At 47.4% G+C, this 17,902-nt stretch overlaps 1 protein-coding gene across 16 annotated transcripts in view; it reads right to left on the minus strand.

Moving 5' to 3' along the window:
* MGAT5 (alpha-1,6-mannosylglycoprotein 6-beta-N-acetylglucosaminyltransferase) overlaps positions 1-17,902 on the minus strand; it is a 372,876-nt gene that overhangs the window by 212,240 nt on the left and 142,734 nt on the right. For 9 of the 16 annotated variants that reach the window (XR_014830587.1, XR_014830586.1, XM_021075187.2 and 6 more), the window contains one exon: positions 6,329-6,708. Coding sequence is in view for 13 of the 16 variants with exons in the window: in XM_021075187.2 (XP_020930846.1) it covers positions 6,329-6,569 (241 nt within the window). In the remaining 3 variants the exon portion in view is untranslated. Of the gene's footprint in view, positions 1-6,328; positions 6,712-9,395; positions 9,464-17,902 lie in introns of all 16 variants that reach the window. The other 7 variants (XR_014830585.1, XM_021075189.2, XM_021075185.2 and 4 more) reach the window with 2 other exon arrangements.

Consider the following 17,902-nt stretch of genomic DNA (forward strand, 5'->3'; position numbering starts at 1 on the left):
GGGGGCTCCAGGACAAAGGGAGCACAGGAAAGGGCCTCCACTTCCTCCCAGAGACCCAGGTTCTGACTGCACTCCTGTCTCTAACACTCCCAGGGTCCTCCTCAGACTTCAGAATGGGCTGTCATGAACGTAGTCAGGTTGGGGTGGGGATGCTGGCTGGGCGGAGCTTATACCACAGGATCCCTGGAAAAGCCCCAAAGAGGCTGATTTCAGATTCCAAGCTTTTGAAAGCAGAGAGCCCTTTCTTGAATCACCCCAGCCACCATAGAGTAACCACGGCCTCCTGACACCCCAAACCACCCCACTCTCTTTTCCCCCACCAGTTTCACTCCATAAACAGTGTACTTTCCCCTCAAGGGCAGAGAATTTCTGCTTTGGCAATGGTGGTTTTCCACATCACCCAGCCCTCCAAGAAAACAGTCCCTTGATCAGATTTGGAAGAACAGAGGCAAAAAGAAAAAAAAAAAAAAAAAAAGAAAAGCAAGAAACCTTCACAGGCTTATCCAATGAAATTCAACATACATTTTTTTTTCTTCTTTTGCATAGGAGAGGTGGAGTGAAACACACGGAAAAGCTCTTGTCTGACTGTTGGAGCATTACCTTTGTCTGCTACACAGGCAGGAGCTACATTTCCGGAGCAGCCTGAGGCCATCATACCAGCAACACAGTAAGCCACCCCCACCCAACACCAGCTTTTGAACAGAACCCTAAATGGTGTTACCGTCCTGAAAATGGACATCCCCAGGCCAACAAGGGCCACAGAAGTCCCAAACTGCTATGGCTCCAGTGCCCCCTGGCCAGCACCCAAAAGCCCCACCTTGGCTCTCCATCCTCATGGCCTCAAGGAAACAGAAAGAACTTCCTTCCTCTTCACCTCCTCTCCCCGGGTGGGGGTGACAGTGGACAGATGGGCAGGACCACGGCCAGGCTCCCGCCTAAGAGCATCCGTTCCCCCACAAGCCGCTGCCCGCATCACACTGAGACCACAGCCTGCAGGGCCACAGCACCCACTGCTGTCTGCCTGCTTCCGCCACATCATCACCTGCCACTGCCCTGCGAATAGTGCTCCAGCTGCAGGTGTGCCTGCTCTGCTCCTGGAGTGCCTTAGGACCTGACACACACCTGCCTCCTGCCGGCATGCTCTGCCCCGAGCTCCCACCTCCCAAACTGTCCCCAACCCCTCAACCCCAGCAGCTTATTGGTATCACTGGGCTAAAAGATGCCTCCTGGGAGAGGCCTTCTTCGTCTTGCCCAAAGTAGCTCCTCAAGTACTTTTTAAAAAATCCCATCTCCCTGTGTCATTTTTCTTCCTGGAATTGACTGCCATCTGTCATCCTCTTGTTTATTATTGCTCCCCACAAACGAGTGTAGCCTCCGTGAGAGCAGGAACCCTGTCAGTCTTTTCCCAGCTGTGCATACAAAGCTCAGCAGCACTGAGACGCCAGCTTATGGCAGAGACAGCTCCCAAAGCGCCCAGCTGAAAGATCAGAGCCAATCCAGGGGCTGATCTAGGCCCAAGGAGCCCAGGGAGCCAGAAGCCAGGAGGCAAGCCAGCACAGGTGTATGGACTGGAAGCCAAAGGCAACCAGGTAGCAAGGAAAAGGGACTGGGGTGGGGGTGTTGGCAGAGAAGCTAAGGGCTCATAGCTGCTTCAGCCTGAGTTGATGACCAGTCCAGGGCACTGTGTCCCAGCGCCCAGAGGATAAACAGGTGAGAAAGATCAGGGTTAGTAAGGTATATATGGACCCTGGAGGGCCGGGTGGGGGTGGGGGGGAGTTTCTCATCACCTGGGTTTCTATTTCTGTTACTTGGGAGAGTATAAGTCGGCCAGGCCTGGCCTGTTAGATAAGAGCTGATCACTGGGGATCAGAATTTGGAATCAGGCCATGGGAGACAGAGATCAGTTCACCCCAGAAACAAGCCTGGCATTGACTGCGGCCAGTGACATCATTCATGACACAATTCCCGGGAAATCAAGGTCAGGCATGGCCCTGCCGTGCGGGCCTGGGGGATGCAGTGGAGTGGGTACTGGGGAAGGCTCTGGCTCCATGCCCTTCTCCACAGTGACCCCAGAAACGCCCTCCACACCCCAGGAGTGAAGGCCCTGACTCTTTAACACGGGCTGCCTGGGACAACTGCCGGGCACTCCTCTGAATAACCACATCTCAAAAGAAAGTCACAAGTCTCTCTTCAAATCACCAGAACGAGGATCAGAGATATGCTGGAAAACTCTTCTACTGCTGTCTGAGGACTAATCAAATTAACCACCAACAGCCCCCGTGTTTCAGGAACCTGACAGGTGGCAGCGCCTTAGTGCATCACACTCATCTGGGGAGATGAGGACTGGGCCTCCCCTCTGAAAGGAGCATGTGTCTCCAGGACCCGGACTGCGCAGCCAGGACCTGCTGGCTCCAAAACCTCTGCTCCTGCATGACAACCCCCACCTGCTGCTAGAAGCAGCTTTTCCAGAGGCTGGAGAATCCTGCCTTTGGGAGGTGCTCCTTACAAAGATGTCGGAGAGGGTCCAAAGGCAGAAATGAAAGGGTCTTGGAACCCCAAACAAAGTCCCAGAGATACAAGGACTGACCAGGGCCTATGGAGATCAGGGACTGACAACAGTTCTGGCCCAGGACCAGACAGTAAACATCTTAGGCTTTGCATTCCCTGTGGCAACTACTCAGCTCTGCGATTTGAGTGCAAAAGCAGCCACAGACAAGGCATAAACAGTGGGCGCTGGGTTCCAAACCCTTTCCATATGAAAACAGAAGGATCTGGGTCAAGGCCACGGGTGCCCTGGGAAATTATTGAATCAAAGAGGGACATGATCAGATGAGTGTTTCAAAGTTAACTGAAAAATGGATTCAGCATGCTCTAGATGTTCTGAGAAATAAATACTGGTATTATCATGTTCCTCTGTTATTACAGTTGTTGTAAACAAATAGCAGTGTTTGTGTTTCAAAAAACTTTTATTTACAGAGGCAGGAGGGGCTCTAAAAGTGACCCGCAGGTCATGGTTTTCTGAACACTTCTGCTCTTGCATCTGAAGACAGTTTTAATAAATCAGTTATAATCTAAAAATCAGCAATAATCTAAAAAGCAGCTACTATGATCTTCAAACACCTGCCACAGCTACTGAAGACACATTTATAGCACATTAAGAGCCTCTGAATATATCAATATGGGGGTGGGAGAAGGAAGGGTTTTTTTGGGGGGTGGAAGGGGTTCTATTAAGGCGATTCGTTCAAACCAGACACAGATTCCAGCCACAGGGGGTCAGCTCTTCCCTCTTACAGAGTGGACATCTGGGCAGTGCTCTGTACACAGCCTGCATTTGGGGCAGAAAAAGAAATGGCAAACCAAAGGCTCACGCATCCTTACTCTACTCCGCCAGCCCAGCCAGACCACAGACTCTCCTGCAGTCTTTGTAGCTCATCTGACACCTGATGTCAATCCCCAGAGCTGCCCAGCTGTTGACATGCCTGCAACCCCGCTCCTGAGGGACTCCAGGGGAAGCTCCCATTGTCACCGTGGTTCTCTAGCTTTCTGGGACTGGTCCTGGACTAGACCATCTGGCTCAACCCCAGCTGTTGGTGCCCAAAACTGAGAACCAGGTTGAAAAGTAAAATGTCAAATTTTTAAATAATAAAATCCACTTATCTGCTTGAGAACTTGCATAAGATGCTCTTCATACAGTGGTTTCCCAAGGTGGGGAGGGGGGAAATTTTGACCCCCTTAGCCTGGAAACACTTTTTATGCTCCTGGCCTCCAGTGGGTAGAGATAACCAGAGATGCTGCTAAACATCCTACAAGGCACAAACAATCCCCAACACAGAGACTCATCCGGCCCCAAACGACAAGAGTGATGAGGTGAGGACCTCTGTCTCTGTGAGATTTAACCACATAATGATGGCCAAACCTCAAGCACACATGCACAGGCCAATTCAACTCCCGAATCTCAGCCCCCAAGACCCCTTTGATTGGCATGTCGCATTGGTTAGACGAAAGTGAAAGATAGCTTAGATTATGCCGATGGGGCCATTTGGTGGTTTCTTTGTTGTTTTTAAGAAAAAGAATGATTTGGCTAAGGTTCATCTGTGAAGAGAGGAAGCTGAAATAAATGTCTGCAATTTCTCTGAGCTCCAAAGCCCTATGATTATAAGCATTTAAGGTGGCTGACATTCTAACAGACAATAACTTGGTAACTGGGGGTTTCGATAACTTTCTGAAAAACATACTGTCTTGGTGAGGTTGAAAAGCTAAGACAAGATCATTGCTCTTTAGAGTGTGGAGGACACCCACCCTGTGAGATGCTTAACAGGAGATGAGAAATAACACTGATCCAGACAACTAGAAAAAATAGTCTATAAATTTACCATTCACGTGGCTTCTTTCTTCCCATGGGAAAGGCTTGAGAGAGACCAAGTTGAACATAAGGAGGAAATTACTACTGGACTAGACCCCTTTTCCTTCAAATGTGTAACATGGCATGTGCTGGACTAGAAACTTGAAAACAGCTGTTTTACTTGTGACATCTACTTGTAACACACTGGTACCACGGATGGTGACAATTTGCTTTATTTATATTTTTCTGGTGGTTTATCTATAATATTTGGGAAATATTACAGAAGGTCTAAGCCAATGAGTAACGTAATATGCACCCTCTGCAAAACTACCTAGTTGTTTTTCAGTGTCGGCTCTCAACTCTCATTTTTTGATCCATAAGATCAAAGAAGGTGACATTTTATTTAGACATATTGTGTGAGGGGTCGAGCCCACAGGATGTGGAAATTCCTGGGCGAGGAATCAAACCTGTGCCACAGCAATGACCTGAACTGCTGCAGTGACAATACTGGATCTTTAACCCGCTGTGCCATAAAGAAACTCCTATTTAGACATATTAAAAGTGAATGCCTACGGACACTGCCTAATCTTGAAGGAGTAGTTTAAAAGCAGATTGTGTGATCACGCAAATAGTAGGAACCGAAAAAGAATGTCCACATCGTGTATTAAAAGCAACTGCTTCCTCCTTATCAAAAAATATATGTATATAACATTAAAAAGTTACCAAGTTTCCTGCAGCCTTTCAAAAACAAAAAATATAGACATGAAATTGTGCATGATTTTCTGTGTCTGAACACAAGCTTCAACCGGTTGCTGCCCATTTACAAGAACTTTCATTTGAACTTCGTACACATCAGAGTCCTTGACTGGGTCACAACCTTTCCCACCTTACCCAACACATTCCTGTATCTCCTTTCTATTATACCTCAGGTCCCAAACCCCGAGGCCACTGAAGTCTCCATTCAATGACCAGACTGTCATTGAACAATAACAAAAGGTCATCTTCTGTGTATCAAGTCCACTCCCATTCTTGGTGATCAAAGGAGGACACGGATCCTCCAAAACACAATTCATTTGCAATTTTTTTGTATTTGTGTGCCTATGCTTTTGTATTCTGTGTCCATATATATTTATATATTTATTGTGTATATAAAGAAAATCAGAAAAACATACACTGAAATGTTCACTGTGGTTACTTCCCAGAGTGGTAGATTTATATGCGGTTTTCCTTTTACTTTTTGGTTTTCTATTTTCTTGTCTACAGCTTCCAACTTTTTCTATATTGAGCATAACCTTTGATGAAAGAAAAATAAGTAATATCCCATATTTTTGCCCTCAACCTCATTTCAAAAAGCATTTCGGGCACCTGACAAAAAAAGCAACAAGTACAAAAAGATTTATTTCCAAGTGAGGGCAATCAGAGACAAGAGCAAGAAAGAGGAGCAGTAAATTGAGGAAAGCCAAGGGTTAAAGCTATTAGCCAGCATGTAAGCCCTGATGTCCTGCATGCTGGCCTGAGAGAGGCACACACTGGCTCTGAGTTTCTTGGCATCTCTAGAACATTCCTCCCCACCCTCCTTACCTCACCCTCACCAGTCCTAATTAAGTTTTGTTTAGGGAACAGTAATGAGAATATTTTTCTTCATTCTCTGATCATCCTCCCAGATGACATCATGCAATCCAGCAATGTGTCCGGGGGCAGGGGGAGGGGGAGGGGGAGGGCAGAGGAGCCAGCTGCAATGACAACCAATCCAGTGCCGCTCAGCCCCGCTGCTCCTGGAGCTAAGCGTCAGTGTGTACGAGAGGTCAGCATCTCCCAAAGGGTGATGCTTTAACTTTCTAAAAGTGTTCCTCTGTGTGCAATTTATTGCCATGAAAGCAGTGGCGAGGGATAGACGACTCAATCTGTGACCGAGTCTCAGAGCCTCTGGGGCCCTTTCGAGGCAAAGCCCCCTCGGGGGAGATGCCCCCGAGGCGAGGTGCTTACCGTAAGCAGTCATGACCCCCGCATAGGGGCCATCCACCACGTTCCTGTTTTCTTCTGCCAGCGCCTTGATGTACCTCTTGCTGAGGTCCAGGATCTGCTCCCGCAGCACGGAGCTACTCTCGGGCTGAGTTCGCTGCTGGATGGTAAAATGCAGGAGCATCATTCCCCAAATAAAGCCAAAAGTCACTAGAAAAAATCCCAGCTTCTGCGAGGACAGCTTCCACGGAGTAAAGACAGCCATTGCTCTCTGGCAACTTCACCTGCCCTGGGCTCTTAAAGCGTAGACGGGAGACACAAGTTCATGGTGTAGGCTGGGCTTGTGGGTTTCTTCGTCTCACTCGGGCTCCTGCGTCAGCCGATTTCCTTTCCTCGTTTCCATCCTGCTGTGAAGAAGGGGGACGTTAGCAGAGCCATCGTGGCAAAATGCAGTGAAATAAACCAGAATTGTGTTTTCCCTCAAATATCTTAGGATGTGAATTTCCTTTTTTTCTTAACTTGCCTGTTCCATATCTCCTGTGTGATTCAGGATCTGTAAGCTGAGAGGGGAAATCTGGCTGGGTGGCAAAAAGCTGTACAAATACAGAGTGGGGGAAAACGCATGTCTGAGTGTGTTCACAGGTGTAGCAGGGCTGCTCCAGCCTGGACCGAGTTCAAAACAGGAAGCTTGTTTTGCAAGGTGGGGAGGAGATGGAAGGATATATCAGGGAATGTCAGCACAAACCCAAGTGGAGGGTGGAGTTGCATCACCACCAGGCACTTTTGTGCCTCTGAAACTTGAGCTTACAAAGTTATTATTATGTGCTTCTGCAAGGCTTAGAGCCTGCAGCTGAAAAGGTGAGCCAGAGAGTGGATGCCCCCGGGGGTTCATCAGACAAGGAAAGGGGAGAGATCCCCCACATTACTTAAGCACAGCGAACTTTCATTAGCAGCAGCCAGAGCCAAGGTGAACGTCTCGGGCCATCAGGCAGCCTCTCCCCCAGCACCAGCACAGAGAGGCTGTGCCAGGGTACCCAGCCACCTTTCCCTTCCAGCCACCATGAGTGAAAGCTGTGCTGACTACTCACTTGTACACTTCTGCACAGGACATGTAGGGCACACCACAGCCTGCTTTTCGGTGCTTCTCATTTTCATTCACCCCATGGGGCGAAATGAGAGTTTAAAAGGTATGGTTTCAATATGAATGCAGCCAGATCCGACCTGGTACCAGCACAGGCTGGGCCATGGTCTTAAATCAAGGCTTCCCAACAAGTGGTGCTGAAGCACAGGTTGCAAATGGGTTACACATAGGCCAAGATATCCACCCCTTCACAGAGTCCTGGGCCCAAGAACCAGCCAGTTCACAAATGGAACCTCAAAGCAAAGCTAAGCATGACCTCCTAGCCAGGGCTAGCCCAGAATGTATTCAGAGTGCGCCTATATTGCAAGCCAAAGGATTCTTATTCCAAAGCAGCCTGAGAAGAAACAATGACGAGATTCAAAGGCAGTTAACTTTCAGCATTTACAATGCAGTGGATCTGTGCTGGTCTTCCTCTCTCGTTCTTTTCCTCACCTAGCCAGAGAGTCATCGATAACTAGAAGTACCACTACTGATACCAAAAATAAATGAGGAATAAATTCTAGGTATGTCCCAGGCACTGGGAGAGATGCTTCTTGTGCCTTAGGTCATTGAATTCTTATATAATAAGTCCTATGTGATAAGAACTATTGATATTATGTCTGTTTTACAGTGGAAAAAACAAAAGCACAAGGAGATTAAACTTGGCAATGGTCAGCCAGAGCTACCTGCCAGAGGAGGAAGAATCTAGGGAGAGCCAACCCAGGAATCAGTAAACCATGACCTACCTTCCCTAAGCCATCCCTCCTCCCTGCCAGCCTGTTTCTTTATGGCCAAGAATGGTCCATACATTCTTAAAGGGTTATGAAAAGCAGCAAAAGAGTATGTGACTGAAATACCACATAGCTCAAAAGCCTACCACATTCACTCTTGGCCCTTTTGAGGAAGAGGTTACCAACTGCTTGAATTCTAGGCCAGAGATTCTCCAAGCGTGGTCTCTAACTCCCCAGCAGCAAGAGCATCAGTACAAAAATGCAAATTCTCAGACTCCACTCCAGACCTAATGAATCAGCAACTGGAGGCAAGGAAATGGGGGTGGGGAGAGGCATCCAGCAACGGGTGCGTCAAGCCACTGTCCAGGCAGTTTTGATGCCTGATCAAGTCTGAGAGCCCTGGATGCGGGCAAACGCAGTCACCATGCTGCCACTGCACTGACAATGCAGTGTAGCAAGAACCCCCTCTATCCCCACTTTATCACATAAGTTCCCGTTGCCCATCGCACCTCCATACCTGCTGGTCTGTTATTTCCCTGTCCCCAGAGCCCTTTAGGGTCTCCCCGTCTTCACTCAAGCTGCCCCCACTCCTACCACCTGACTGTCCCTCCCCATATCACACGAATAATCCAAACCAAGCCTGTCGCCCCCACCCCAGCTCCACTCCCACTTGCCTCAGACCTCGTCCCACTGCTCCTTCTCAGACTAAAGTTGTAAAACACCTGTCTGTCTCCATGGAATGTTTAGCAGTTTCTGTGTGGGATCCATGACATCCTTTAAGGACTCCTCCGCATATGTTCCCAGAGAAAGATGCTGGCCCCAGGGGCACAATAAAATACCTGTTGACTGAAAGAGCTCGTTATGCAGGCATTGTGACACTTTCTTCAGCTTCACCATCATGCAGGCTGGCTGAAAGGCACTTGCCTGCAGCTCCTTCTACTTGGCACCACTAAGCACTTGCCATCAGGCCCTGGAAGCCCAACAGGGAACAAGCCAGGGCTCCCACCCTCAAGTGGCTGCTGCTTTAGCCGCCATACCTCTAACCAGCACCGTCCCCGGTTCCTCAGGAAATGGCTGCACTTCCTTTTCAATAACACATACCAGTGAGCCCATGTCACCGCAGGCCTGAAGGGATTTTCCCAGAGCAAGTAAAGGAGATGCTGTACCAAGAAAGACAGTCTCTAGTAATTACTTTCTTTTGCTATTTTAGGAAAGAGCCCCAAATATAGACAGGAATTACCTGTCAGCTTTCAGACAGGAAGCCCCGCTCTGCCTCCTCAGTGAAACCTCTGAAGTAGCTGCTCAAGGCTGCAAAGTTTAAGCAAAGGAAAGATCAGCCCAAGAACTGAGTAAGGACCCAGTGCTTCTCTGCCTTGATCTTGGGGGGAGTCAGGACCACTTGAGGTGGTGCATTCAAGAGGCAAAAAGATAGTCAAGAAACCCAGACATGGTTAAATTACCCCCAGCTCAGAGACAAGTTCAGAACCCAGTTCTAGGGAAGGCCCAGATTTTAAGTGACTACAGATCTGCCAGAAACATTCCTTTCTCCAATGGAACCCGTTTGAAATGACACCGACTGTATCAGCACACACACAGAGTTAAATCTCTGCAATTCCTACTAGAAAGAACAAATTTAAAAAGGATTTTCAAAATCATCATTAGGGAGACCCCCCCCCCCAACTGCCACAGTAATAGGACAGTAAAAGGACAGCAATCCACACCAGTGAGTGTTTGCCATAAAAAGACTTAATGATAATCATCAGGAATGACCATGATATTAATCAAGAGGCTACAAAACAATAGTGATCAAAATGTTGCCAATCAGGCTGCAAATCAGCCTGCCTCCAGATCTCCTAACAGGGGGATCCTTGCCAAAGTAGATCTGTTAAGGCACAAAAAGGGCTACACAGTATATCTCAGAAAGCCTGGTTACCAATCAGAATCAGAACAGTCCCGGGCCATGACCTCCTCCAGAAAGACATTTGCATTGTCTGTTTGCAATGAGTTAAGCTCCCGGGTGGATCACAGCCACTGCTCCCTGGAAGGTGCATTTCCTCTATTCCTGAGCTTCCTCAAAGAATAGCCTTCGCTTCCTCCCTTCCCATTCATTCCGCCTCACAATGCAATCTGGCTTCCACCTTTCAAAAATGCGATCAAAGCACTTTGGCAAGGAAATGTGTCAGTTCTCTTAATTTAAAAAAGCAAAGTGTATGAAAAGATGCTCGACATCATTGGCCATGAGGGAAATACCAACAGTCCACCCATGAGGATGGCTGTAAGCAAACACACCTCAAATACAACTATTACCAACAAGAAAGAAAGCCAGCCCACCTCCAAAGTCAGGGTCGGAGAGGGAGGTGTGCTTGGGTACAGGCAAATAAGCTTCATGGCTGCACTGCAGCCCCAGGGAGGATCCATCCCTCCCTCATTCCCCACCGTGCAGCCAAGAGAAGGTTGTGCCCTTACTAAGGGCTGACCACAGGCTAGCAACGAAGGAAATTACACCAAGAAATCTGCCACCAGTTTGCTAGACACAGCAGCCCTTACAAGCTCTGGATCAGACTCACAGGCAGCCATCCTTCAAGGCTTTGCCCCCCCAGATGCCAATTTCTCGAACCACTTAAGAACTCTCTCAGAAACAGCCCCGATCCAATGGGGGTAAAAACCAGACTGATGAAGCAGGGAAGCAGCTCCTTCAGACGCCCATCCAGCATCGTTGGAGGACCACTTCTTACCTCAGGACTTGTCTCCAGAGGATGAATGAAGCTGGAAACGCCTGTCTCTTCAGGAGTGATGTCAGCCCCGACCACAGAGAGCTGACTGATGCTCTCTTCCAGCCCCCAGGACAATCCTGTTACGGCCTGCTGGTCCTACATTTAGTCACTGACACATCTCTGCTGTCTTGCTATGTACCACCCAGTTGTCCCACCTGGCTTTAGACAGTGGCTGTCAAGGCCAATGTCTCACCTCATCATGTGCAATAAACATTAAAGAAATCCTGGGTCTGCTGTGCTCCTCCATGGTGCCTCGGGAGACCCAACCCTTGTCTCAAACGACACCTCCTGCCCTAAATTCTCCCCTGGCTCTTGGCAAAGGGGGGCCCATCCTCCCTGGCACACTCCCAGCACCACGTGCTCCTTCTGAGAAGCTTCTCACCTATGGTTCCGTCAGATCACCTTTCCTTCCTTCTCTCCTAGAGGGTCTGTGAGCTCCTGAAAAACAGAAGCGCCAGGAGTGGGCGGCCCTGCTCATAGGAGATGGTTCTCATGCATTTGCCAGATGAAAGAACAGGACGGTGGAGGTGAGATGACAAAATACAGTGAGCGGAGGCCTCCGGGACCACCTCCTGGTGGGAAACACAAAGAGCCAGGCCCTCTGAGGCTAAGATTTTACCCTAAGATCTCACATAGCAGTGAAAGATCATTATGCCCCTGAGAAGATGTGCTTACACTTAAGTGGATACGGTGGGAGATGGGTACTAAAAGGGGGGTGGGGGGATAAAAGCTGGAGAAAATAATTCTAGAAGGGGCAGTGAATGTGGGAACAAAAAGATGCCCAACGCAAGTGATGGGAGAGGAACCAAGGCGGGGGTGGGGTGGGGGGCTTTGGTTGAGGCTGCTGGTTTCATCACTGGGTATCCAGGCTGATCACAGGAAGACACAAGAAGGGTGGTAAGGGGGAAATGAATCAGCTTCTGCACTCAAGGCCTGTAAGTCTCTGATCCACAGCCTGTCCCACCCATTGGCATGTGGCACCCTAGACAAGGCTGTTGCAGGTTCTACATAAATAAAATGGGAAAATTGTAGAACCACAGAACACTGTTAGGCTAGATGAGTAGGGGGTGACTGATCCTAGTTACTGGTTTTCCAACTGTATTCCAAAGGATTATCAAAATCCCTAAAAGATGTTTCTGAGGTTCCATCAATGTTCTGATTTGAACTGTGTTTTCCTTGGTTTAAAATACCTTCTCTTTAAAAATTGGTGAGAAGGAGTTTTACGCTATAGAGATTCCGAACAAAATTTCCCCAGCTAACTCTGCATGTGAAGCTTGAGCTTTGAATTGCTATGCTTATTTGGTCAGGAAAACTAATGCATGGCCATGGTCTGGTGTGCGTATTTGTTTTATAAAATTCAGGTCCACATACCTACTCATGTAAAATTGCAGGACAGAGAACACTGTGAGACCCTGATTAACTACTGGACGAGGGTCAGTCATAAACTGTAAGTTTCAGAAGTGTCTTGTCTGATTTCCTTTTTTTTTTTCTTATTTTTAGGGCCACACCTACAGCATATGGAAGTTCCCAGGCTAGGGGTCAAATTCGAGCTTCAGCGGCTGTCCTACACTACAGCCACAACAATGGCAGATCCTTAACCTACTGAATGGGGCCAGGAGAATTCAAACCTGCATCCCCATGGATACCAGTCAGGTTCATTACTGCTGGGCCACAATGGGAATTCCTGATTTCCTTGTTAAAAGTAGTAATGGTTTATAAAGGATGCTGATGATTCAGCTCTGAAACAATGTCCTATTACCTCTCTTTCCAGCCTCTGTATGGATTTACATTAACAGCAACTTAGAGTACTTGGAAAACTGGGTTAAAAAATAGTAGCCATCACCTTTGCAATCAGAGTGAATCTGGGCCTCCGTTATTCTGCAACCAAAATGTGGCACAGAAATCCACCGTAGGCTAATCTCGCTGTGAGCACACACCACCTCGCCCAGCTCCCAACTCTGGTCACCAGAGCAGTTCACTGTCCTAGCCATTGCCTTTAGAAGGAAATAGGATAAATTAAAATGTATGAAATATCTTTATGCAGACTGAGACATGACATGAGCTCTTGCTTAGGAAAATAATAACCAAGTACAAACGCTTGATTTACAGAGGAGGACAATGAGGCCCAGAAAACATGATGTTTTCCAGTCAGTGTCAGAATCAAGCCAGAACTCAAGTCCTGCTGCCTAATCTGATTTGGTCTCCACCACACCAAGCTGTCTCTCTCAGCTGTCTGCAGAGACTCAAAACGAAACACTTATCAATACGAAACCACAATCCAGTGACAGCAAGGAAGGAACCATGAGCTTACTGCAATGTCCCACAAACTGCAGGGGCTGGGAATATCAGCAGAGGATGGGAAACATACATCCATGGATTACTGGTGCGAGGCAGGCACATGGCCTTGGGGGCAAGTCTTTCTCCAAATACAGTGTCTTCTATTGTTAAAAGGAGAAGTTGAGCAGGAATGAAGGACAAGCAAAGTAGCTTTTTCCTCCAAAATATATCCAACTTTCTGGGAAGATGCCTCCAGACTAGTTGCTCACTCCCCTAGACAGCCTGATGCCACCAACCTGAAGCCAATGGTGGGGCCACTGGGCAGCAGCCCCACATCTGGGATGTGAGCCCCCGACAGCTACGCTAACCCGGAGCTCTCCTCTCAACTCAGAGGAGCAAAGGAGCCCAGGAGCCAACAGTGGTGCTGCTGGCACAGATATGGATAGGGCCCCTTCTCTTCCACTCTCCTGAATCGGTCCTCTGACCCAGACTGATTCCAGTTCTTTATAAACAGGAAAAACACATCTGAAGTGAAAACAGTCTGTTCTCTTTAGAACTAGCTAAACAAGTCTCATTTTGAGTCACTAACCAAAGACACCTGCTAAAACACCATACCTTTGCAGTTTTCGGGGCGGGGGTGGAGGCAGGGGTGGCTGCGGCTTTCGGATATCTGGGTTTTACACAGCCCATCCCTTTTACATTTGCAGTGATTAAAGCAAGACAGTCCTGCGCTCAGCTTTCATTCATTAGGCTGCATTTGCTCTCCTAGTGTGGGCGGGGGAAGGGAAGCAGCCTGCCTGCCCAGCTGCAGCAGGATCTGCTTTGCAGTTCCACTGTTTACTAAGCGTAGTTCAGGGCTCCAGAACTGGTATTGACAGATAACTAAATTTTCAAATACTGTAATAAAGCTAATGACTCTGTATCCAGAACAGACCTCCTTCCCACCCCCACTCCCACCCCCCAGCGCTGGCCACTGTGCATGCGGCCACCTCCACTAGGGGGCACAGTGGGGTATGGAAAACAGTTGAAAAGCCCATTTGATGACTGTCTTCCCACTTTGCTCTTGGACAGAAGGCATGCACACTACTGGCACATAGACAAAAGAGAAAGGGTGACAAAAGGAATGAGAAGGAAGATGTTGCTTCCGGATCAGGTAAGTTCCAGATCAGATAAGTTCTGTAAGTTTCATTTACTGGGCTCCTAGGTTATTCACAGCTGAGAGGATTTCCCAGCAACAAAAAAATGAAACTACAAGCAACTGCAAGAATTCTGAAAACATCCACGAAACCATAACAAAAAGCACAGGTCCCTGAAAAGTGAAATAAATCCATTTAATGCAGAGTATCTCAATCCATAGTACAACTGGCATTTGAGGCCAGATCATTCTTTGTGGCAGGGGGCTGCCCTGAACATTGCAGGATTTTTGCCAGTTTCCCACCCTCTAGCAGCTAGATAGATGCCCTTAGAACCCACCAATCCTGACTGTAACAATCAACAATGTATTCTGTCATCGTCAAATGTTCCCTAAAGGGGGAGTTCCCGTCATGGCTCAGTGTTTTAACGAATCCGACTAGGAACCGTGAGGTTGTGGGTTTGATCCCTGGCCTTGCTCAGTGGGTTAAGGATCCAGTGTTGCTGTGAGCTGTGGTGTAGGTCGCTCGGACCTGGCGTTGCTGTGACTGAGGTATAGGCCAGCAGCTACAGCTCCAATTAGACCCCTAGCCTGGGAATCTCCATATGCCGTGGGTGCGGCCCTAAAAACAAACAAACAAAAAAAGTTCCCTAAAAGGTAAAAGCAGCCTGGGTGATAATCACTGCTTTAACCAATTAGCAGGACCTTACCCCTCCCGTAGGAAAGGGCTCAGAGAAGGGCAGCCTGTAGGACTAGACCGCAAGGCAAGGAGAAGCAGACCCGGTGAGTCAGGAGCTGGTCACCAGCCCTGAGGATGAGTGGGCTCAGAGCCCAGAGCTAAGACTAGAGGCCACAGAGAGATGAGAGGTGGGCTGTTTCTGACGCTGTCCCAAGCTGACTGACAGATGAGCCTCATTCTCCCGCACATACTTCAGTGCCAGCATGATCTTGGCACCCACGGAGGAGCTCATGCCTGGGCTGGCGATGCCCCCATTTACTAATTAGTATATGGCACTGAGGCTTTGCTCCATAAAGATCTTAGTCTACAAATCAAGGCACAGGGAAGAAGGCTTCGAGAAGCCAAAGTCTGGACGTTGCTGCGTCAGACAGTCTTAAATAGAAAAGGATTGTCACCTGGCTTCCAGCCCAGGAAGCCATGAACACACATTATGACAGGCCGATAATGACTCTCTAGGAAGAAGAAAGGAATGGTCTGTGAAAAGATAACAGGGTGTGTAAATTTGTTAGGTAGGTCACCTCGATGTTGGATGAAAACACTCAAAAGATTCGATTTCACTCAGAGCCAAAGGACAGTAAAACCACAAAGGAATTTTCTAAGTACTAAATGCATTTTTTCCCCTCTGAGGATCACACTTCTGGCAACTCTCTACATCTAGAAAACACTTGTGAATGACAACAGGCCCCAGATGGCCTCAGTAATAAAGAAAACCAGAGTCACAAAAATCATGAAAATTACTTCCCAGAAAGGGGTCAAGGTCCTCAAGATCAAGCTCATCATTCAACAAGTGCTCCTTGAACTCTACAAGCCAATCACCCCAGTGTCAGGTCTCCCCACTGCTGTACTGGGAGAGGGACACAGGTTGGGTGCTGGCCCACGAGTGCTTCAGAAATGCAGCAGTCCTCCAGGCACTGGAATTGATCAAGAGAAACAGGTTAAAAGTTTTCAAAAACTAGCTGGTGAGTGAGAAGATGAGCACATTCCCATGTACACATAGTTGGAAGTGGCCACTCAGAGGCTTATCAAATTTGAACCACAGAATGAATTTCCCATCACTTCTAAAACAGGTTTATAGCAAATCCACATGTAGCCCAAGGCCCTGGGTCTTGGCAGATCCTGGGTCATAAATGCTCCAAGTCTGAATTTTCTTTGGGAAGAACTCAACCATCAGAAGCTGGTTATTTGTCCCTTAATTTATAAACCAAGGTCAACTCTCTCAATACTGCAAATATCTGCCAAGCTGCGGGATTCCACAAATGATGAATCTAGCTCAGGTTAAAATGGAGCATCTCGGGGGAGTTCCCTGCTCCAAGTTAAAGGCTGTCTAAACCTGGGCCTCTCAACCCTGATGAACTTAAGAATCACCTGGGCTCCTTTAAAAAAGAGGCCCAGGTCTCGTGCCTAAAGATTCGATTTACTTGGTCTGAAGTTTGGCCCAAGCAGGGGTATTTTCATTTTTCCGCTGTGGAGGTGATTTTAAATAATTACATCCTAGGAAAGATATTCCTGCTGTCAGGTCTACAGGTTCTATCTAGTGGGATCCAAAGTGTGGTCTATCCTAGTATTTGAATGATAAACTCTATTCTCTACAAATGCAGATGTACTGGCTTACTAGGCCATCTACGTTTTCCCCTTCAAGAATCACGCGCTGGTCTTCTCAGACCAATGCCCAAGAGGGCAGCCTTTCAGGAAGAGGGAGCCCACTGCAGAGGCCTGTTAGACTCCATGCTATGGAAGGACTTGTTGAGATAGAATGTTGGATGTTAACAGCTTTTATTAACCTCTCGCTGACATCTGAGGCTGACCTAATGGCCTCAAGGTCCACCAATACCTCTAGTAACCAGCACCTCTACAGTCTTGCTACTCAAAGTCTGGTCCGAGGACTAGCAACATTGAGATGAGCTGGTCAATTGTTAGAAATGCAGGATCTCAGGCCCAACCCCAGACCAACTGATTCAGAACTGGCGTTAGAACAATATTCCCAGGTATGTGTTCATACAAGTAATTTATTCATTTTTATTTTGTCAACTATTTTTTTTTTTCCAGATTCAATTCCCATATAGATGATCACAGAATACTGGGCAGAGTTCCCCCTGCTATATAGCAGTTTCCTGTTGGCCAATCATTGCATAGACCACAGTGTGCATATGCTAATCTCAAATCCCCAATCCATCCCTCCCACCACCATCTGTCGCCTTCGGTAACCATAAGTTTGTTTTGTCTTCAAAGTCTGTGAATCTGTTTCTGTTCTGCAAATAAGGTCATTTGTACCCTTTTTTTATATTCCACATATAACTGCTATCATATGATATTTGTCTTTCTCTGACTGACTTCACTTAGTACGATAATCTCTAGGTCCACCCATGTTGCTGCGCGTGGCATTGTTTCATTGTGAGAATAAAATAATTCCATGTCTATTCTATGTTCATGTCACTTCTATGTCTGAGTAACATTCCATTGCATACACACATACCACATCTTCTTTATCCATTCATCTGCTGTCAACCGTTTTTAAATTGAAGTATAGTTCATTTATAATGTTGTGTTAGTTTCAGGTGTATAGATAGATAGATAAAGATATAGATACTTTTTCAGAGTCTTTTCCATTAGAGGTTATTATAAGACAACGGATACAGTTCCCCGGGCTATAACAGTAGGTCCTTATTGTCTATTTTATGTATAGTAGTGTGTATCTGTTAATTTCAAATACCTAATTTATCTCTTCCCACCTCTGCACATTAAAGTTTGAGATGCACTGCCTTCTATCAGGATGCTAAGAATAGGGGCCAGACGACAATTTCTAGTGGGGGATGACAGAGAATATG

The sequence above is a fragment of the Sus scrofa genome, chromosome 15, assembly GCF_054392235.1.
Source record: "Sus scrofa isolate SSC_HxYL_T2T_F1_AM1 chromosome 15, Sscrofa_HxYL_maternal_Yorkshire_Landrace_v2.0, whole genome shotgun sequence".
Lineage (NCBI taxonomy): Eukaryota > Metazoa > Chordata > Mammalia > Artiodactyla > Suidae > Sus > Sus scrofa.